General features: G+C 49.1%; 1 protein-coding gene across 1 annotated transcript; it reads left to right on the forward strand.

Moving 5' to 3' along the window:
• The first annotated feature begins 527 nt into the window (after positions 1-527).
• On the forward strand, positions 528-21,650 carry TAB1 (TGF-beta activated kinase 1 (MAP3K7) binding protein 1). Its single transcript, XM_078857039.1, has 11 exons — positions 528-652; positions 2,799-2,935; positions 3,276-3,426; positions 4,063-4,149; positions 4,666-4,804; positions 5,311-5,427; positions 6,228-6,339; positions 13,038-13,182; positions 13,500-13,794; positions 14,161-14,446; positions 16,460-21,650. Exons 1-11 carry the CDS (start codon positions 614-616, stop codon positions 16,683-16,685), a joined length of 1,734 nt encoding a protein of 577 aa, XP_078713165.1. The 5' UTR covers positions 528-613; the 3' UTR covers positions 16,686-21,650.
• The last annotated feature ends 1,370 nt before the right edge of the window (positions 21,651-23,020 follow it).

Below are 23,020 nucleotides of genomic sequence, written 5' to 3' on the forward strand. Positions count from 1 at the left end.
GGCAAGGGTGCAGAGCCACCGATCCAAAACAAACTCCGAATAACGAATCGATTACCGTTGCATGGAATCGATAGCGACAATCGATTACCGTTGCGTTCAATCCAAAACCAATCGATTACCGTTGCGTCGAATCGATAGCGGCAATCGATTACCGTTGCTTTACATCGAAAACGAATCGATTACAGTGCGTCGAATCGATAGCGGAAATGGATTACCATTGCGTTCCATCCAAAACCAATCGATTACCATTGCGAAGAACCTATCGCGGCAACCGATTTCCGTTGCGGTTCCATCCAAAACAAATCGATTACCGACACGAAGAATCGATCGCAATAATCGAATCGTCGCGTCACCTCACAATTCGGGTCTCCGAAATCCCTCCGCCGGCTGCTTCCGCTTTCCGGTTCGCCGCGGTCCCTTAAGCCCGAGCGGCTGGAGGCGCTTGTGGTTGATGTGTGTGTAGGGGGGGGGGGTCTCTTATTATGAAGGGGGTCCCTTAAGCCGGGGGGCGGGGGGGGGGGCGTTCACCCGCCCACTTGCATCTCCCCCCAGAACGGGGCAGGGTGGGAGGGACTTTTATTTCTGCAAAGGCTCCGCCCGGTGAAGGCGGCTCATGGCGTTGGCACGGGACCGCGCACGGCAAGGCTCGCAGGTCGGTGTGAGAGGCGGGGTCCCTGGTCTCACGTGGGGTAACTGCCCCCCCAAGACCCCCATGAGAGTGGAGCCGTGGGGTGGGGGTGGGGGGGGGGTAACCGAAGTTACCCCCCGAAGTTACCCCCCGAAGTTACCCCCCCCCCCCCGCCCCCCGCGGGATCAAACGTGATCCCTTGTATAAAGGTGTCAGTTTTTGTACCAGTTGAAAGGGTAAAAAAACCTATTACCAGAGGTGTGGACTCGAGTCATGTGACTTGGACTCGAGTCAGACTCGAGTCATGAATTTGATGACTTGCGACTCGACTTGGACTTGCATAACAATGACTTTGTCCCACCTCTGCCTATTACCAGATGTTGCCACCGGTAAAGGAGATGTCTCTTAGTGTGTTACCCCCTCCGTTAGAAAGCAGGCCCCCGGTTGGAGCTAGCCGTGGGATAGTTACGGAGCAAGTCGTCTGTGTTAGTGGCAGTGCTCTTAGCGGTGCGCGGTTATCATTGCTCCTTCACATCTCCGATGCGTCTGTGATTGCCCCCCACTCCCCCCCCCCCCCATTACTGCCAATCCGTGGTGCGTGTGGACGTGTTGGGGGGCGCTGGGTGAAGGATGAGACGACACTTGCATCCTGCAGTGGATGTCACAGCGGTGTTCAATCACAGAGGTGTGGACTCGAGTCATGTGACTTGGACTCGAGTCAGACTCGAGTCATGAATTTGATGACTTGCGACTCGACTTGGACTTGCATAACAATGACTTTGTCCCACCTATGAGATGTGGACTCGAGTCATGTGACTTGGACTCGAGTCAGACTCGAGTCATGAATTTGATGACTTGCGACTCGACTTGGACTTGCATAACAATGACTTTGTCCCACCTATGAGATGTGGACTCGAGTCATGTGACTTGGACTCGAGTCAGACTCGAGTCATGAATTTGATGACTTGCGACTCGACTTGGACTTGCATAACAATGACTTTGTCCCACCTCTGGTTCAATGCGACAAGGAACTGAGACCCCCCCCCCCCACCACGATAATTGATGTGCGGTTCGATTCCTGACCACGACCCTTTGGGCTTTGCTCGAATTGCTAACCCCAAAGCTCCTCTCTTTGACCCCATTAATTGTTTGAATACAGCGGCTTGCCCGAAACTCCACGCGGCCAGCGATAAACCCCGACTGTTGGTGTAATCGATAATAATGTATAGGTTTCTCGAAATGAGAAATGTTGTGAGAACTTGGGGGGGGAAGGAAACGATGGGGGGGGGGGGGGGAGTTACACATTCAAGCGGTGCGAGCGAATTGACCGACAGAGTTGTGTGTGTGATCTGAAGCGCGGTGAATCTATATACTGTATGTTGAACTTCTTTCGCACCGTACGTAGCCGACCGTGTATAATGGAGGTAGTGTATAGGTGAATGTGTACACAATATGCATTGGGGCTGAGTGACGGATATTCGTTATTCGTTCTTTGAATGAATGAAGAATTAATCATTCTGCATTATTCCATAGCTGTCAACCCATACGGTTTAACCGTATTCTTGTACAGGGAAATGTAGTGTTCAGGTCTATACGATGTACAGCCATTTCAATACATTTTGTTTGTCTTTGTTTTGTGTTTCTCCCTTGTGATGTGACTTTGTAGTATGAGCGTTGAGATTTATAAGGGTACGTGGTGCACCAATAAGGTCTGAATTGGTCTGTAATTAGATAGGCACTCATAAGTGGTTGACAGGTATCGATAACTGAAAGCCCTCTCTCGTGGCAAACAGACCTCAGCATTGGCACTTAGCTCCTGAACACGTTGCCATCGTACACAACAGTAGCATAGTGGGTGGGTGTGTTGTTGTGACCTGCATTGTGGTGGTTGAATACAGGTGTGCATGAGACGAAACGGTGGTAGACAAAGTTCCTCAACATTGATGGAGAAATCGCTGCGGGAAGTTCACCGGAGCAGTGTCCATGTTGTAGTAGTTGCGATAGAAGAGGGATTAGGAGGCGACTGAACACGATTTTCAGCGTGTGAGTAAAGGAGGGAATTTCAAAGTGGCGCAATGCGTGATAAGACCGCGACGGTGAAGCAACTCCTGGCCTTAGCCTAAACTTTTTTTCAAGCTTGACTATTTGACCTTGATTGTGACCTCCGCAGGGCCCGGAGCACAGCTGGACTGATGACCTCCCGGCGTGCCACCTCTCTGGAGTCGGGGTCATTCCCAACCGCGTGTACGGGGCCGACGGCGCTGCGAGGGAGACACATCCTTACCAGGACTGCAGCCTTCGGCTCAGGTCCGTTGTGGGGGCTGCAACAGCGATTGTGTGACATTCGCAGCAGAGGTTGACACCAGCGTCAGAAGCAGCAATCGTTGCACGAGCTATAGTGGCACTTGGAGCAGTAGTACTGGCTGCAGCAGCATTAGTGCCAGCAGCAGCTGTCTCAAAGGTTATGGATACCAACAGAAGCGGGAGTATCAACTTTGACACCAGTCGTGGCAGCAGTAGCAGTGACATCGGTACAAGAAGCAGCACATGAATGTCACGTGTGTACCATGCCTCGTGTATCATGCCGTGTGTACCGTTGCCGTATGTGCCGTGACACGCACGACATCACGTGCGCTGTGTGTACCAGGAGCGAGGAGTGCTGTCTGTATGGCGTGTGCCGTGGCTTTGAGGGCGCCCGCGTCTCGGCATTTGTGTCTCAGCGACTGGCGGCCGAGCTGCTGCTGGGACAGCTGAGTTCCAGCGACTCGGACTCCAAGGTGAAGACGGTGCTGCTGCAGGTAAGATAGTGCCACCGACACTACCACCGCCACCGGCCTTGCCGAACCCTACCTGTCAGTACCATCGCCGCCACCGCAACCGCTATCTAACCCACCAGCACCACTGTCACTGCCGCCAGCGACAACCACCGCCACAAGTCACGACTGGAATTTTCACAACCAGTTTGGGGTTCTTAACAAAGACAAAGCACCATTCCACGCTCGGTTGAGGAGGGAAACATGCATGGTGACACCAACCACAGCTCTTCCCATCACAAGCAATGGCACCAACTCCACCATTAACAAGTCCACCACAGCCACCATATCCACTACCCAATCGAATCCGCCGGTGCCGTCATCAGGACCATTATCCAGCCGCACCTGCCAGCAGAACCACCACCAACTCTTAAGATAAACACCACCCCCATCACAACTACTACTACCGTCAGGCACATTGCCACTACATCCACTGCCACCTCCCCACCTTCTCCAGCATCACCACTTGCAAGACTACAATCAACCCCACAACTTTCATCCAAACAAAAGTCAGTTGTTGACATCTCAAGACAATAATAATAATAGACCGACAATCTCACCAGGGCAGCACTGTCTGTGAAACGAACACGTGTGCCCATGCGTGCCCATGTGTGCGTGCAGGCGTTCGATGTGGTCGAGCGGAGCTACTTTGAGTCGATTGACGACAGCCTGGCAGAGAGGGCTGACCTGCAGTCACGGCTGCCCGAGGTTTGTGACCTTTGATCTGTGACCTGCTCATGGCTGTTTAGGGTAGCCATATTCTCCAGCGCACGCACACGTGTCTTCGTGCGCACACACGTTTTCATACACACGCGTTTGCGTGTTCAAGTGTGCTGCTGTGTAAACGTGCTCACGTGCATGTCTGTGAACTCGTGCGTACATGTGCTTGTGTGTAAATATGCGTGTGCGTACATTTCTTTGCGCATGTGCGTATATGTGTAAAATAAGCGGTTCAGTAGTTCCCGCACTACACTACAATCGCAGTTACCTGGATTTGATTCCCAGCCATGGCCAACATCTAGACCGGTCCTGCACCTCCCCTAGGTCAAATAAAGCTTAAACGCATACATGATGCAGTATGTGACCATCACCACTGTGTAAACAAATTCGACCTGGCGTGGTAATACCCACATGATCCCCCTTTGTGTGTGCCGTGCCGGCTTTCATAGGTGCTCGCTAACTGCACTTGCCCCCCAACAGTCTTTGCTTTGTTTTTGCTTGCAGGGTCTCAGCTCGTTCCAGGCAGCGCAGCAGTACCCGCAGCTGGTGGAGCGGCTGGCGGCGGTGGAGCGCGAGGTGGCGGGCGGCGCCACGGCCGTGGTGGCGTTAATCCTCAACGGCAAGCTGTACATCGCCAACGTTGGTGCGTGCGCCGTGGTGGAAAAATAACTGGATCTGATAAAGCGCCCATGAAACGAGCTTCCGGGGGCCCTCACTAAATACAGCTGCGCGTAGATGGACTCTGGGAATTTCACATCACGGCAGGACAGTTGTGAGGAAATTCGTAGATTTGAAAGAGAGCAGAGCAGGAAAGTTCTTGAGGCGTTTTCATGAAGAGAAAGTCACGGTGGGTGGGACGCGCGTGCGAGATGGAAGAGGGCAGGTTATTGAGACGGGCACTGGAGTGGCCTCCTGAGCTTGGTCACCAAGGGGAACAGACGTATGTTGAAATTCTTTCGCACCGTACCTAAGGACGTCCCTTGGAGGGTGAGTCAATCGTATCACCAAAGGAAGACCGAAAGCCCGATGTTACTGATGACAAGCATGTAAGCGCAGACCTCGGAGGTCAGGTGCCCACCGTCTTAAAGATGCAGGATCTGGCATAAGCGAGGAAGTGATGGTGCCGTGACTTGTTTTTTGTTGTTTCAGGTACCAACCGGGCTCTGCTGTGCCGCTTAGGAGGAGATTCCACACTGCAGGTGACGCAGCTGAGCATGGACCACCACGCGCAGAATGAGGCGGAGCTGCAACGGCTCGCCCAGCTAGGTGAAAACACAAACATTTGTCTCACGCGGTGGGTGACCTGTTGGATTTGATTCATGGCATTATGCATCAGCGAGACTTCAACTGTCCAATCACTGCACCTGGGCTTATCCTCCCCATGACCCCCTCTTCTTGTCAGTGTGGCATAACCTCTCCACATGGTCTCATTAAAGTGCACCATTACAATATGATTATTACACTTGTTTACCCAGGAACGCCTAAGTCCTCCATTTTAACAGCAGGGGGCGACCTTTGCTTTGTGTTTCCCCAATCAAGTCATTTGTGGTGTAAGTTTTCAAACTTGGAATATTTAGACCATGGCGCCAGCACGCAATGGCCTGCTCTTTCTATTGACGTCAGGTGATCTTTAACGCGTCCACAGTGAAGCAGACGGCACGGTTATTACACCTGCAGTGTTAATTAGGGCGACTGCTATGGATATCGGAACTGTGAACCTGAACTATGAACCTCTGCAACAAGCGATGAACACACTTCCCTTGGGCCATGTCACCGTGCCTAGCTTGGCACAAGTTCGAGTGGCATCATATTACTTAGTGGTCAGTTGTGGCTGTTGTTGTGTGTTTTGGCCGTGTGCATATCTGCATGTACATGTGTGGAGGCGTATGCGTCAAAGTTAGTACATGTGTGTACGACCCCATGCACACTCACGTGCGCATGTTAAGTGTATATAGTATGTACATGTGTGTAAACATCAGTGCTTCGAAAGACAAAGGCTAACGGCACTGGCCATATTGGTGTATAAGGCTGAACGAGATGTTTGCGTGCGTGTGGATGTGCGTTAGGCCTGGATGTCGATCGTATCCGTCGCGAGGGGCGACTGGGACACCTGGACAGCGCGCGGTGCATCGGAGACTACAGGATCAAGCTCGGTTATAAGGATATCGAGGTGCTCAGGTGAGACGGCGACATCAACACCCCCGCACGCATCAACGACATCCGTCCTCGGCGCACCGACGTCATCATCGTCAGTCAACTCGACACTGTCAACAGGGGCCATCGGCAATGAATGCCGACGAATAGACATCGTCGACGTCAATTTGAACATCTAAACCGAAGCCATCTCCACCATCAACACCAAGGTCAATGTTTACATGCCAAAGCCATGGACACTGATATTGAGAGCCATAAATTATTGACACATCGTCAATATCAAAAGAAAAAGATCCCCCGTGTATAGCCTTAACAGAGTGTTGTGGAAAACGTTGTTAGCGAACAGCTATGAAGCCAGGAATGCCACACGAGGGAGTGGGTGGCTAGCACAGACGCCTTTGTCTCCCGAGTGGCGATGTTTACACACCGCACTAGGTACAGGTAGTCCCCGAGTTACGATGGTCCGACTTACGATATTTAGATCTTACGATGGCAATAGCGATACGACAAAATTGTCATCAACAACCTAACATCGTTCAAGTATGCAGACGACGGACATAATCTTGGTGAGTACAGTACAATATGATACGTTACGATACGTTCAATGCATGTATGATTTCGATTTAAAGCTTTCGTGACTGCAGGGATTCATCTTCTTGGTTCTTTCGGTGAAGTCACGTAGAATGGAAATAATAAAATAATAAAAATAAAACATAATAAAATAATTCTCACGACGTTTCGGCCACAACGCAAGCAGCCGTCCTCAGGTGAAGAACAGGTCTGTCAGAAAGACAGCGTCTGAATGAACACCACCAGGCTTGGCAGCGTATATTTAAGCTGGGTTGGAGGGGGAAGAGCGCCTTGACAAAGGAATTTGCATATCAAGAGGAATTTGGCATATTTATGGGAAATGCAGGTATGTGATTAGTACTACTTATGCCCGTGCATTATGCAGGATTAGCAGCATCAAAGGGAGGGGGATATGGGAAATGCAGGTATGTGATTAGTACTACTTATGCCCGTGCATTATGCAGGATTAGCAGCATCAAAGGGGAGGGGATAGGGGTAGCATTAATAAAGGGAAGGAGTGTTAAAAGTATGTAGTGGTGGAAACTTGCAGCGGAGCAAAGAATCCATTCCCTGCAAAGAATACAATGCCAGTGAGTGGAACGCGGTCTGAAAGTCACCGTAAACGTGAACACAATCAGTTAAGATCCGAAATGGTTTATTACGTCCTTCCAATGATTGCTAAGCCGGAATCCATCTTCTCGGTTGAAATTGTCTCTGTGTTTGTATATGTGGATCACCTCATGAACGAATCTCTCATGGTAGCCAGATGGCTTGCAGAGAACCTTTGTCTTGGAGAAGTCAATATCATGTGAGCCCACTGAATTGTAACAGTGATCTGCCACGGCTGAGGTGTTTGTCCTACCATGTTTCAAGTCTGCTTTATGTTCACTGATGCGGTCCGAGACATGTCGTTTGGTTTCTCCAATGTAACTGCTACCACAGAGGCAACTTAGTTTGTAGACGCCAGGGTACTGTATGTCTGGAACCACATCTTTTACAGACGGGACCAGATCACGGATTTTATGTACTGTGTTGAATCGGACCTGGATCTTGTGTTTTATCAGGATTTTGGAGATATTTTTTGTGACCCCAGCAATGTAGGGTGATGGTCTTGAAAGGCTCCTCAACAGGATCCTTCTTGATGGTTGGAGTGATGGCTTTGCGGATTGTGTAGTCGGAGTAACCATTAGCCTTAAGAGCTTGGCATACGTGTTTGAGTTCACAGGCAATGTGTTCCTGGTCAGAGATGCATTGGGCTCTATGGTATAGAGTCTTGATGAGGGAATTCTTCTGGGATGGATGGTGGTGGGAATCCGGTTTTAGGTAAGCATCCGTATGGGTGGCTTTCCTGTAGACAGAGTGGCTCATTGAACCATCAGGTCTCCTTTTAATTAGGACATCCAAAAAGGGTAGCTTGCCATATTTTTCGACTTCCATGGTGAATCTGATGGCTGGGTGTATGGAATTGAAGTGGTCGAGAAATTGGTCTAGAGCAGGCCGGCCATGTGGCCAGATGACAAAAGTGTCATCTACATACCTCTTCCATAAGGTCGGGCGTAGAGTGGCAGTCTGGATGGCGTCAGTCTCAAATTTCTCCATGAAAACATTGGCTACAACCGGAGATAGGGGGGAGCCCATTGGGGTGCCCTCAGTTTGTTTGTAGAAAGTTCCATTCCAGGTGAAGTATGTATTGGTTAAGCAGTGTCTCACCAGGGGGGGTACCCCAGTATTCAGTCCTTGATGAACCAAGTCTTCAATGATTTCGATGGTGTCAGGTACAGGAACTTTGGTGAATAAGGAAACCACATCAAAACTGACAAGCAGGTCGTCTGGGGACAGGGAAATCCCCTTGATTGTCGATACCAGGTCAGTAGAGTTTAGTACCGCAGAGGTGGTTTTTCCAGTGAAAGGCCGTAGGATTTCAGACAAAAAACGAGCCAGTTTGTAGGTGGGGGATTTGATAGTAGAGACAATGGGACGAAGAGGTGTATCTTCTTTATGTATCTTTGGCAAGCCGTATAATCTTGGTGGCCTGGCTGCAGAAGGTTTCAACGAGAACTGTTTGGTCTAACCACCACTACGGGGTGGGATTCCACAAAACTTTAAGATCTTTCAACAAGCTCCGGGATAAGAAGGCTCAGCTAATCGAGTCTCTCACCTTTCTGAAGAGATGCCGCGACTCTAAGGTAATTCCAAACGCATTTACACTAACATCTGCTGCTGTAACTTCTTCTAATGCTAAACGATTCTGTCTAGAACTAGCTTAGCTCTTATCTCAGAGAAAATCAGACTTACGCGCACCGATCTAGATCGGTTAGACAAGACACTCTACAAATCACACTTATCTTTGAGTGCAACAATGTCCACATCGGATTGGGAACATGTAGACAAAATGACTGCCTCTTCAGCTGCCGCTATGTCGACCAAATGTAAGGACAACTTGATTTCCAAATTCAACCGCCTCTCAAACAAGAGACCGGACCCACACATTGAAAAGCTAGATGTTAACAAAGTCGTAATTAATCGCAGTAACAGTCTATTTCTGAAGGTCTGAAATCCGTTTAGCTAAAGGACTAAACTTTGCAGTCACACCTAGACACATACCAGTTAATGATATAATTGCCCGAGTAGATGTGGCTCTCAAGGGCCTGAGTCACATCGCTGCAGACGTAGCAAGATCTGAAATCTCTGCAACCCTCAAAAACGCTAAGATGCCAGCTAGCAACATCAGCAAAGATGAGCGTTTTGAATGAGCTCAATTAAAAAAAAAGGGATGACATTGTCATCCTCTCAGCCGACAAAGGCAATGCCACTGTCATCATGGACAAAATAGAATACAACAACAAAATTCAAGAACTACTCAACGATGGCAGCTATACAAAAATAAAAAGAGACCCCACCAACAGCCTCGTCACTAAAACCAACAAAATAATTGCTGATTCAACCGCATTAATTGATCAGACCAAACAGTTCTCGTTGAAACCTTCTGCAGCCAGGCCACCAAGATTATACGGCTTGCCAAAGATACATAAAGAAGATACACCTCTTCGTCCCATTGTCTCTACTATCAACTCCCCCACCTACAAACTGGCTCGTTTTTTGTCTGAAATCCTACGGCCTTTCACTGGAAAAACCACCTCTGCGGTACTAAACTCTACTGACCTGGTATCGACAATCAAGGGGATTTCCCTGTCCCCAGACGACCTGCTTGTCAGTTTTGATGTGGTTTCCTTATTCACCAAAGTTCCTGTACCTGACACCATCGCAATCATTGAAGACTTGGTTCATCAAGGACTGAATACTGGGGTACCCCCCCTGGTGATACACTGCTTAACCAATACATACTTCACCTGGAATGGAACTTTCTACAAACAAACTGAGGGCACCCCAATGGGCTCCCCCCTATCTCCGGTTGTAGCCAATGTTTTCATGGAGAAATTTGAGACTGACGCCATCCAGACTGCCACTCTACGCCCGACCTTATGGAAGAGGTATGTAGATGACACTTTTGTCATCTGGCCACATGGCCGGCCAGCTCTAGACCAATTTCTCGACCACATGAATTCCATACACCCAGCCATCAGATTCACCATGGAAGTCGAAAAAGATGGCAAGCTACCCTTTTTGGATGTCCTAATTAAAAGGAGACCTGATGGTTCAATGAGCCACTCTGTCTACAGGTAAGCCACTCATACGGATGCTTACCTAAAACCGGATTCCCACCACCATCCATCCCAGAAGAATTCCCTCATCAAGACTCTATACCATAGAGCCCAATGCATCTCCGACCAGGAACACATTGCCTGTGAACTCAAACACGTACGCCAAGCTCTTAAGGCTAATGGTTACTCCGACTACACAATCCGCAAAGCCATCATACCAACCATCAAGATGGATCCTGTTGAGGAGCCTTTCAAGACCATCACCTTACCCTACATTGCTGGGGTCACAAAAAAGATCTCCAAAATCCTCATAAAACACAAGATCCAGGTCCGATTCAACACAGTACATAATATCCGTGATCTGGTCCCGTCTGTAAAAGATGTGGTTCCAGACATACAGTACCCTGGCGTCTACAAACTAAGTTGCCTCTGTGGTAGCAGTTACATTGGAGAAACCAAACGACATGTCTCGGACCGCATCCGTGAACATAGAGCAGACTTGAAACACGGTAGGACAAACACCTCAGCCGTGGCAGATCACTGTTACAATTCAGTGGGCTCACATGATATTGACTTCTCCAAGACAGAGGTTCTCTGCAAGCCATCTGGCTACCATGAGAGATTCGTTCATGAGGCGATCCACATATACAAACACAGAGACAATTTCAACCGAGAAGATGGATTCTGACTTAGCAATCATTGGAAGGACGTAATAAACCATTTCGGATCTTAACTGATTGTGTTCACGTTTACGGTGACTTTCAGACCGCGTTCCACTCACTGGCATTGTATTCTTTGCAGGGAATGGATTCTTTGCACCGCTGCAAGTTTCCCTTTCTACTCTCCCATTGACATATTTCGTTGCTTCCTCTTAGTATCTTTCACACGACGGTCAATGGTACAGTGTATAATAACAAATAGTATAAAATTGATATGCTGAATACAATGTACAAAGTAATATATAGTATCGTAATTGTATAGTGAATATACAGCAGTGTGATATACATTAGGGTGGGTAGAATAATACATAGTGTAATATTACAATGTGTAAGGTTTAGGGTGGTTTATAGCAATACAGTATATAATTTAATGTTGGGTTTGTCTATGGCAGTATATAGTACGGTGTAGACTCGTGTGATGTAAGAGAATAAAGTTTAGATGGAAGCATATTATATTTTTTACGACGTAGAATTGTAATGTATTACTTACTGTTAGTAACTCAGCTTATTGTAGAGTATATTTAGTATACTGATGATACTATGTAGTTTATACTTTAGTTGTTTACGTGGTGGTTTTAGTTACTGCAGCTACATACTATTAACACTCCTTCCCTTTATTAATGCTACCCCTATCCCCTCCCTTTGATGCTGCTAATCCTGCATAATGCACGGGCATAAGTAGTACTAATCACATACCTGCATTTCCCATATCCCCTTCCTTTGATGCTGCTAATCCTGCATAATGCACGGGCATAAGTAGTACTAATCACATACCTGCATTTCCCATAAATATGCCAAATTCCTCTTGATATGCAAATTCCTTTGTCAAGACGCTCTTCCCCCTCCAACCCAGCTTAAATATACGCTGCCAAGCCTGGTGGTGTTCATTCAGACGCTGTCTTTCTGACAGACCTGATCTTCACCTGAGGACGGCTGCTTGCGTTGTGGCCGAAACGTCGTGAGAATTATTTTATTATGTTTTATTTTTATTATTTTATTATTTCCATTCTATATGATATGTAGCTTTAGCGATTTCATTTTTTGGGTTACCACGATACGATACGTTCAATGCATGTTAAACGTTTTTATAGCAGATAGGATTGTTTCCTGAAAAAACTTTCTATTAAATTGCAGTTCTTCATATAGGTAGGCTAAGAATTTACCTTGTTTTTTTTATTTTACATTTTACTGTGCAATACAGTATTGTAATTAATAAATACATATGCTATATAGTTTATACAGTACGGTACTGTAAATTGCTCTGTTTTCATAAATTATCACATTCTTTAAGACTCCTGGGTAGGCTAGGCCATCTTCGACTTACGATATTTTTGACTTACGATGGGATCGTGGTAACGCATCTCCATCGTAAGTAGAAGACTACCTGTACTCATTTGAGGCTGAGTCGACTTTGGGGAGGCCTGAGACCAGTTCAAATAATTGTTACTGATGTTGGCCGTGAGCGGGAATCGATCTCGGGTAGCCGGGTTCGCAGCGCAGCGCGCTAACCGCTACACTACCACTCCCACATCATCAACACCACCAACAGTGACACCAACAACACACATATCAACATCAACGCTGACATTATCACCAAAATCACTAACACTTAGATCAATGCCACCGATATCACACAACGAACATCCTCGTCAACAAACGCTGACAGTGGCAGACACTGACACGCCACCATTTACCACAAACAACAACAACAACCACAACGTCCTCTGCCACCACCGACGTCACTCCCCGCGCTTGCGGTTTTGTGCGTCAGCGCGGCAACATCGGAGCCAGTGACGGCAGAGCCCGAGATTCACGGCGGCACGTCGCTCGACGCCACCGTGGGCTTCCTGTTGCTCGTGTCGGATGGGCTGTATCGCGCGCTTGACGCCACGCTCGGCCCGGGCCATGCCAACCAGGTGCCTGCTCACTCATCTGCTCGCCCGCTCACCCGCTCGCGGAACGTGTAAACGCACGCTCACTTGTGTACACACTGGCATGCGTACTTGCTCGTACGTTCGTGCGTACGTGCTTGCACTGGCACTCGTGTACGCACGGACAAACACGCGCTTGCTCGTACACTCGTGCACACACCAGCGATGAGCCACTGCCTCCACAATGCTCATTTGAGTAGGAAATCAATGACTTTGAACAACAAAATTACACTCAGAAGCGAAGTCCTTAATTGTCTCCGCTGTGGTGTTTATGCATCTCCCGCCTTTGCGTGCGTGTGCAGGAGCTGGCGCTGATGGTGGCGCGTGAGCTGGGCGCACGCACCTCGGTGGACGTGGCGGCGCAGGCTGTGGTGAAGCGCGTGGCCTGGCTTCACCAGGAGGCGTGGGCGAGCCACGGGGAGCGAGCGCACGCTTGCGAGCATCACGACGACATGACGTTGCTCGTGCGCAACCTCGGCTTCCCGCTCGGCGGCGCTGGTGGGGCCGGCGCTGTCACCGGCGCTGCCGCGGCTGTGGCCACGGCACTGGGCACTGGGAGCCCTGGTGTTGGTGCTACGGTGAACCCACTGTCGCCAGGTACACAGTGCGGGCACATGTACGCACAGAGGAGCGGGAGCGTGTGTCTGCATGAGGGCTAATGCTATGGAAAGCGGAAGTGTATTGGTTAGTGCGCTATGAACTTGACGACCTGAGTTTGATTCCCACTCATGACCAACACCAGTGACGATTATCTGAACCGGTCCTGGACCTCCGCTAGGTGAACTCAGTTTCAAATGACTACCAGGTGCTATGCCTAAACTTCGCCACTTGGGAGACAAAGAAGGCCGGGCGTGGTGCTGGCCACCCACCCACCCCGTCGTGCACCGTGTTGGCCTTCATAGGTGCTACTCGCGAATGGCACTTGCCCCTAAAAACGGGGGATCTTTGTCTTTGTGTGTGCAGGTACCCGCGTGTACCCGGTCTCCGTGCCGTACAGCAGCACCGCCCACGACGCCGCAGCCGCCACCGCCGCTGCCGCCGCCGCCGCAGCCGCCGCAGCCGCCACGGGCAAAACGAGCGTAACGCTGTCACTCGTCATGCCATCGCAGGGGCAGCTCGTGAACGGGAGCGCTGGGGGCGCGGGGGGTCTGGCCGGCGGCGTTGCCGCGGGCGGAGCCTTGGCGGCAGCCGATGTCAGCGCCGAGGGCTCCGGCAGCGACGACCTCGCGCACGGCACGCTCACCAACAGGTTGCTGCTTCGTGCCGGGATGCCTGGCCGACGACTCTCGCCACAGCGGTTTTAACGCTCGCCACACTTGTTCTACTTTCACCGCACCTTGTCGTGGAGGCCACCCGCTCAACAAAACACTTGCTTGACGCTGTTACTGTTAATTTTTTTTATTGCTGTATTGAAATTGTTGGTTACGTTCTTATTGTGTCAGTTTTGTGCTGTTAGTGTGCTTTTGTCTTTTTGTTTTCAGGTCTGTTTTCATTGTTGTGTTATTCTATTACTGTTATGCGTTATTGCTGCGTTTGTCTTCTTGGTTGTGTTGTTATTGTGTCGGTTTTGTGTTAGTATGTTATTTCTGTATTGTTCTCAGCTGTGTTGTTATTGTGGGTTGTGTTATTACTGTGTGTGTTTTGTGTTATTTGTTGGCTACTCCACACCTCCGATTAACATGATGGCTACGGACGATGCGAAAGAAGTTCAACATACGTACGTTTGCCAACACCTGTCGTGTCCACTTACACATACAGCTCACGTAATACCAACACCTTTCTGACACGCACGCATGCACCCAACAGGCGCTCGCTATACGCACACCAGAAGGTGATTCCCGATCGTGCATTGACACGTATTCGACACGCACAAGGACGCACACGCCGTGACGCTGGCTACGGAAACACATTCCCAACACCTGTGAAACTAGTATTCGGCGCACACCAACGTCCGTTCTACGCTCGGGTAATGTCGTCTGCTCGAGTATTTGAGCAATTGCGCACGGTGGTGAGATGTTAACTACCTCACCTGGTATGCAGGAGGTCGTGGGTTCGATCCTGACCCTGATGCCTGTATATTTGGAGTTTGCGTGTTCTCTCCGTTGTCCCATGGATTTTTATCCCGAGTCCCCCAGTTTTTCACTCCACATTTAGAAACATGTGTTTAGAGCATTTGACTGATATCAATTTCCACGTAAAACGTCACTTAGTTGAGCAAAAAGTCACTTCTGAAAAAGAGCTATATAGTTCTTACCTGGTAAAACAAAAATGATTTAGTTTTATAGTTTAGCTCATACGCTCAACACACCAACATCCATGGAACCTGTGAGTCGGAATCGAACTCGGATCGCCAGGCTCGTAGCGCGGTGCAGACGTCTCCCACTACACCACTGCTCACCACGTACACACCTGAGCTCCCAGACTTGCTGCGAGCGTAAAAAAAATTCCACATTTAATTCCCCGGTAGCAGCGCAGATTAGCGGTCGCGGCCGCAACGAACGTGGTAACGCGGGGGGAGAGGGGGGGAATTGGGGAAGCGCCGCCTCTCTAAATGAATCGCCCTCTCGCCGCGCTGGAAGCACTGTTCACGGTTGTTTGCGTTAATACAACCGCGACGCTCGCGCGCGGCGACTCGGCGTATGGGTTTCAAAACAATCACACGGATCCTTTCAGGTGTAGAGTAACAGCTCCGGAAGCGGGACTGATTGTGGCATGAGCCTCTCCAGTTTAAAGCGGATGTCCGGCATGAATTAAATGATTAAATAAAGCAGAATTTCAAGCTAATATTCACTCAGAAGACGCAATTAACACCGAATGCATGCCCGTGCCCTCCTGCGTGCATGGCCGTGCGTTCCCAAAAAGTCTTGCATCCTCCTTAAGGCGAGCTCTCCACCTTTGACCCGAAGGATGTGGCCTCAGGGGTGTGACCTCGTGTGTGGCTTCAGCCGGAGGACTTCGAGGACTCGTTTCAAACTAGTCACCTACTTGTTCTCTCTCAAAAAGACGACTTTCGTAGCATGTCCAAACTGCGACTGATTGCAAAATGTAATTGATAAAAGTCTAATGTTTTCCTACAATTAGATTCTGAGGCTCCGGCCCTTGACTTGGCCTTTCCACTGGCCTCAGCCTTGTGGCTCCCGGCCTCGACCTCAACCCCGTGGGTCGACGCCTTGAACCCACGACTGTTTCCCGTTCCTTCCCGTGCGTCTCACCGCCGCCCTGTCTTCCCTTCCCCTCTCTCTCCTCCCCTGTGGCCTCCCAGCCCCCACACGACCCTGCGCTCGGGGGGCAGCACCACCCGCACGCGCAGCTCCAGCTCCAGCTCTGGCGGCGAGGGGACGCTGTTCCAGCGGCCGCGCGCCTCCCTCGCGGCGCCCCCGGACCTGGACGGGCGCGTGGAGCCCTACGTGGACTTCTCCAACTTCTACCGACTGTGGGGTGCTGAGCACGTGGATAGCGCCACCCCGCTCGCCACTCCCACCCCCTGAGAAAGCTCTTCACCACCACCCACCACCCACCTCCCCACCCTCACCCCACCCCACCCCCCTCACCCCCCTCCCCCTCACCCCACCCTCACCCCACCCCCCTCACCCTACCCCACCCCACCCCCCTCACCCCCCTCACCCCTCACCCCCCTCACCCTCACCCCACCCACCCCAGGCGGCGGGGGAGGGCAGTTCAGAATCAGAATATTTATTGACACTGGATGAATATCAGATGAGCCGTGAAGCTGTTTTCCCACAGTTGTCCAGTAGGTGGCGGGTGAGAACGTTACGGCAACACACCATACAAAAACACGATAGGGGTGCAAAAGTGTCGGAAAGGTAAACAAATCGCTGAACAAAAATATACAAATATAACTTTTTTATTTTACCACGTAAAGACCACCGAGCTATTAGTTTTTTTTCCGAAGCGTACTGGTTATCACTAATTATAGTTGTTGGGGGGGGGGGGGGGGGCGGTGGAACACCCAGAGTATCACGGGTGAGCCCTGAAACCTTGGCGAGGTCCCTGGGGAACGCTTAAGCCTGGCCTAGCAAGTCTGCCCCACGTAGACCCCTCTTTTGGTTTAGCACTTGCTTCATTGACCTCGAAGGGATGGGTGATAGGACTGTTGTAAAAACCCAGCCGCGATTTAGACTCCCACTCGTCTGATGACAAGGACAAAACACTCTGCTACGGACACGAGCCGTGCCAAGCAGGACTGTCGGTGCCACCAGAGCGAGTGGTAGTGGGGGGGGGGCAAATCACCCGATTTAACCCCCCCCCCCCCCCCCCCCATTGATACGAGGTCAGAAACCAATTGAGTTGGATTCTGCAGTAAAACAGCTTACAGGCACTCGTGAAGTTTAACCGCTCGATAGGTCTCGTGTGGTTGAGTCTAGTGTTGGCGCGCCAACCTCTTAAAAAATGCCTGGCCATCATGGAAGAGTAGGCCATGTGTAATCAGCGTCTCCGACACGGGTTAACTTCTGTTGTATGTATTCTTAAGTTGCAGTACAGCGCGCGTCTCTCCCTCTCTCCATCGCGGCCTGCTTCTCTCTCCTCCCCGCTGCCGGCTGACCGCGTGTCGGAGAGAGGAGAGGCTCTGCTGGTGGAGCCCGCCACATGGCTGATGGAGCGCAGGCGGTGACGACGTTCAGACCCAGGCTCTTCACACCGACGACCTCGAGTCCTCGATTGCTTCGGCTTATAGCAGAGGTCGCAAACGGGTTTTGATTCCTTACCCGTAACCGTACCCGGCCACATCAGGGTCGCAAACGGGTACCCGTACCCGGCCGTACCCTACCCGTACCCGGCCGGGTAGGGTACGGGTATCGGGTACCTGATTGCGACCTCTGGGATGAAGCCATGTTGCAGGCGCGGGTGGGTTGATTCTAGGAACTTGAATTGTGAGAAGAGACAAGACGTTGGGAAATGAGTGACAAACGGTTACTCACCAGTGACTCATGGTCTACCCGTACCCGTACCCGGCCGCACCAGAGTCGCAAACGGGTACCCGTACCCGGCCGAGTAGCCGGGTAGGGTACGGGTATCGGGTACCCGGTTGCGACCTCTGGCTTATATCCCTCTCGGCGGGCTAAGCCCCGCCTCTAGCCACGCCCATCTCGGAACCTTCCAGAGGGCTCTCCAGGCTTCCAGCTAGCTCTGCCCATTTACCTTTCACCCAGATGGAATCCCTCTTACTGATTGGATGTGAGACAACGCAACACGTATCTGCAATAACCACCCGGTCGTCCTGTAGGTGGCGTACTCTCATTACACGTGCACACTCGAGAGGGACACTTTTGCGCTCATGAAGATCCTTCTTGCTTGCAGTCGTGTGAGCAAGCAAGTGCAGGTCTGCGCCCTTTAGTAGTAAAGTAGTACGTCACAAACTTGAACATACTGTCGATGCCTCTGGTTAAAAATGGCGTCTGGACGCTGCAGCCTAAGGGATGTGTAAAATTTCAATCGCTTGTAATCTGGTAAAACTTGAGCCGACGCGTGCTTTATTGCCTCGACTATCGCTCCTCCATGCAGCAGACGCTGATTCTCTTAAGTTAGAGCAGCGATGGTCAATACACCAAGCACTGTGCTGCTTTTTGGTGGATCTCAACGGGCTCTGCGATCCTCCAGAAAACTTTGACCAAAATGTACCACTCTTCACAAAGTACCAGCGCTATCTGTTGGTGTGAACTCTTTTTTTTTAAACGTATGTTTTAGTTGGGGATTTTTATTTGCAATCAGGTGTCTGCTTGTGGGAGTGTTTTAATTTTGTGTTTAGATCCACAAAAAATATTTTGCGATCCATGTATTGAATCATTTTTTTACGATTAAACCTTTCCCATTCTGATGACGTATGTGTACGTCATCGGTTTTTATTTCGATTCCATTCCGATTATGTACGTTTACCTCATCGGAACGGAATCCATGCCAATTGGAATCGAATCTACTTCGAACGGAATTGGAGCTGATTTTGATTGGATCCGAATTGATTTCGAATGGAATCGGAAGTAAAACTACTGCGGGAGGGCATGTGGCACAGTTTAGCGCTAGCTATCATAGAGAGTGCGGTCGTGTCACTACAGTTCTCTGTGGAGAGCAGAGTACATTGTATTTAAAAACAGCAGCGCTATGCCTCTAAATAAAATGTACCGCTTGCGCGTTTCGAGATTCAGCAGTGAACAGGACCCACCCTGCAACTTGCAGGCATCTCGGATCGGGAAAGAGTTGAGAGAAGTGGGCTAGGGCAGGAAAACGTCGCTCGATGCAAATATGGCAGACGGTCGAAAACTACGGACAAAATGTCAGCCAAAGGGGAGAAAAGTTCCTGAGAGGACGCCCACGTACACTTGACACTTGAGAAGACGGAGCAATGAATTCGGCTCTTGTAGAAATACTCGATTAAGTAGTCGATCATTAATGGCAGTGGCCTTTAACCAGCAGCCGATAGCTGATGCCTGATAAAGCTTTGCAGCGTCGTCTCAACAACATCCTAACCACACACCCCACCCCATTGTGCCCCCCCACCCCCCCTCTCTCCGCACTGAAATCCTTGCAAATGGTGTCATTTGCACCCCTGCTCAGCCAATTGTAACATCGCAGCATCGCCTATGAACGGACACTGTCTCAATAAATTGGCCAGTGTCTTTTATTGAACCATATCGGAGTCCTTTGTGATTGCTGTTTCGTCTCACAATGGACATATGGAAAACCTTGTGTGACGTAATTGTAAAATAGAGCGCGGCTTTGCAACTCCTGTTTTTCCAGCCGCGTAATATTTGAACGAAGCCTTGAATGCGCGCAATCTAGTCAGATATCCCAAGTTGAGCAGAATTCAGCCTGTGTCGTGCTTGCAACGGGCGCATTACTGTGGGTAAGCAGGCAACATTGGCTGTTGCGTGGCAACTTGGAAGGCAATGCGGGAAAAGTCAATAACGTGCAGCAGAATCCTTGTCCATCGCGTTAGAGGTGACGCTCTTGAAAATAGCCGCAGTCGGCAAATCCGTGATCCGCAAACTTAAAAAGGCAAATGGAAAAACGAGGGGGTTTGGTTGACGGTCAACTGTGAATGATGAATTATACCTCAATAATAAAAATAAAAATAATTGAGAATTATTTTATTATGTTTTATTTTTATTATTTTATTACTTCCCTTCTACGTGACTTTACCGAAAGAACCAAGAAGATGAATCCCTGCAGTCACGAAAGCTTTAAATCGAAATATACCTCAATAATACATCATGGGACCTCCTTTGCCAGTACCGAAATATGAGAATAGGTTTTCCCCTTTTGTCTGGCAACAAAACAGGTGTTAAGACGTTAAAACACCAAACTGAAACCTTTTTGGCGTCCTCTGGTCTAACCATTTGAGACAAGGCTCCAAAGAAAGCTGTCTCTGGTGTGGACCAATCAGTTTCAAAGACAATGCATATTTTATACTCTTTTGGTTTTTTCGGTAAAGTCACGTAGGTAAAACAATAAAATAAAATTAATGAAAATAACTAAATTAAATCACGACGTTTCGGAGGCAACACAAGCCTCCCTCATCAGGTGTAAAAAGGCACCGCAAAATACCTGTAGCGAGAGTTAGTTGTAATGAGTGAGAATCCTTGCAGTCACGAAAGCTTCAAATCTAGAATTAATGCACTATATTATCGGAGTATGTTTTTTTGTTTGCATTCTGACCACAATCATTGTGGTTAATGCAGACATGATTCCTTGTAAAAGGTTTCAGTTTGCTGTTTTAACATCTTAACACGTGTTTTGTTGCCAGCAAAAAGGGGTAACACCTATTCTCATATATATACCTCAATAAATTTGGCGCAAAACTGCGAAAGCTAAACCCCGTGAGAGGGAAGGGTTTGCTGTACTGTACTGCTATGCTCCCATGTCTGTTCTCCCCGCCTTCAAGCCGCGCTGGACCAATGTGCAGCACAGCAAATTCACCCCCAGTAAAATGCCACGTTGTATATTTAAACGAAACTAAACTTTTTTATTTTACCAGGTAAGGCCCGCTGAGCTATATGGCTCTTTTTCAGAAGTGACCTGGCCACGTGATAGCTGAACGAGGTGGTTAACTACGTGGAAAGTTTCATCAGCCAAGTACTCTAATCGCATGTTTCTAAATGTAAAGGGGGAAAAACCGGGGGACCTGGAGAAAAATCCACACGACCAACTCAGGCGTCAGGGTCAGGATGGAACCCACGGCCTGTACACCAGGCAAAGGAGATGACATCAGATACAGACCCAACACCTTTTTTCCTTCTGCCTACGATCGTCTGGCTCTAAAATAAACATGCCTACTGCTTGTTTACGGCGTCTTCAGATGCGGTCACATTTGACAAAAAGAAATCTGTGCATGTACAAAATACAATCGGGTTTACGGAGATGCTCACCTCTTAGTTACTGACATATATTGCTGCTGCTTTGTGTTTAAGGCCTGTGACAAACCCCCAGTTGTGTCATTGTTTTGAAAAGAATGTTCGTATAATTTAAAATGTGGGATGTGGTTCGCGACGCAAATGAGAAATTGGAGTATTGACAATAACCACCATTGCCATCGTATTATCACCATCACCGCTGCCTCCAGCATCAGCAACACATATATACTGTATATAAACTACCACGATGCATCGGCATCATATATATTTAACTTCTTTTGCACTGTGCATAGGGGCCGTCCATAAATGACGTCACGCGATTTAGGACGATTTTGGACCCCCCCCCCCCCAGTCGTCATACGGCGTCACAAAAAGTCAGACCCTCCCCTCTGCCCCCCCCCCCCCCCAAAAAAAAAACATGCTTCAAATCGCTTTAAACTATTGTCATTGTAGTGCGTATTTAATATGGCGCTGCACCCTGATGTTGTAGTAGAACACATTTATTAAAAAGTCTATTTAATTTACTAGAACGTGTTGTCTACATTTATTTAAAGTTGCGCATTTTGATGTGACGTTACATTTCTCAAACCCCACCCCCCCTTCGTCACACATCGTCACAAATGTCTGACCCCCCCCCCCACCCTAGGTGCGTGACGTCATTTATGGACGGCCCCTCAGTACTGCGTTTAGTGTTCTGCACTCTGCATCTGATGACCTGAATCCGATTCCTGGCCAAGGCTAACAGCAGTGGCAGAACCTGGGGCCACTTCTGCCCAATTCACCATGCGCCCGCAACTAACCAGTGTGGTGAACCTCGGTCAGACAACCAACTCGTGTCTATGATAGTGTTTCCCCCTCGCGCAACTTGTGTTTTCTCCAGCAGTTTCCGGTTTCCTCTCACTTGTATAATAAGCACTCAATAATTAGCTGAAAACAAAACATAAACGCCCGATGTGGCAGCAGGACCCTCCTGAAAAGTTTCCCACGACTTAGTGTGGCTCGCCTGGATAAATACGTAAATTATCATCATAAGCGACATGCCTTCTTCATCCAAAAGCGTTTTGACAACCATGCGGTAAGTTATTCGTGTGATTGTTAATATTTAGTTGCTGAAAATGTTCAGTTCTGCATCAAGGAAAACTGTTCATTAACGTAAGTCATTCGCATTTTGTATTTTTGTGCAGGCGATTGGATTGGCTATTAACCCCGACCGTGAGTAAAAATAAAACACGCGGAGAAGGGTACGAGAAAGATCCCGTTGTATTCCACGCCATGTGACTACTGCCCTTTGCGCGTGATTATAATAATATTAACGTATACTATCAGTAATCAGCCCATTAGAACTAACGTGCTATTCAGCAACGTATAGTCACACACACAACAATCCTACACACACACTGACGAACAATTTACACAAATGTAGTGGCATAGAATCGGTCACGTAGCAGCATAGCGCT

Source organism: Lampetra fluviatilis, chromosome 5 (assembly GCF_964198595.1).
Source record: "Lampetra fluviatilis chromosome 5, kcLamFluv1.1, whole genome shotgun sequence".
In the NCBI taxonomy this organism is placed as follows: domain Eukaryota; kingdom Metazoa; phylum Chordata; class Hyperoartia; order Petromyzontiformes; family Petromyzontidae; genus Lampetra; species Lampetra fluviatilis.

Coding starts and splice junctions, on each gene's coding strand:
- TAB1 (XM_078857039.1), top strand. CDS start 614: ATGGCGTTGGCACGGGACCGCGCACGGCAAGGCTCGCAG. Junction 13,795..14,160: donor GGTGAACCCACTGTCGCCAG/GTACACAGTGCG, acceptor TTGTGTGTGCAG/GTACCCGCGTGTACCCGGTC. Junction 14,447..16,459: donor CACGGCACGCTCACCAACAG/GTTGCTGCTTCG, acceptor GTGGCCTCCCAG/CCCCCACACGACCCTGCGCT.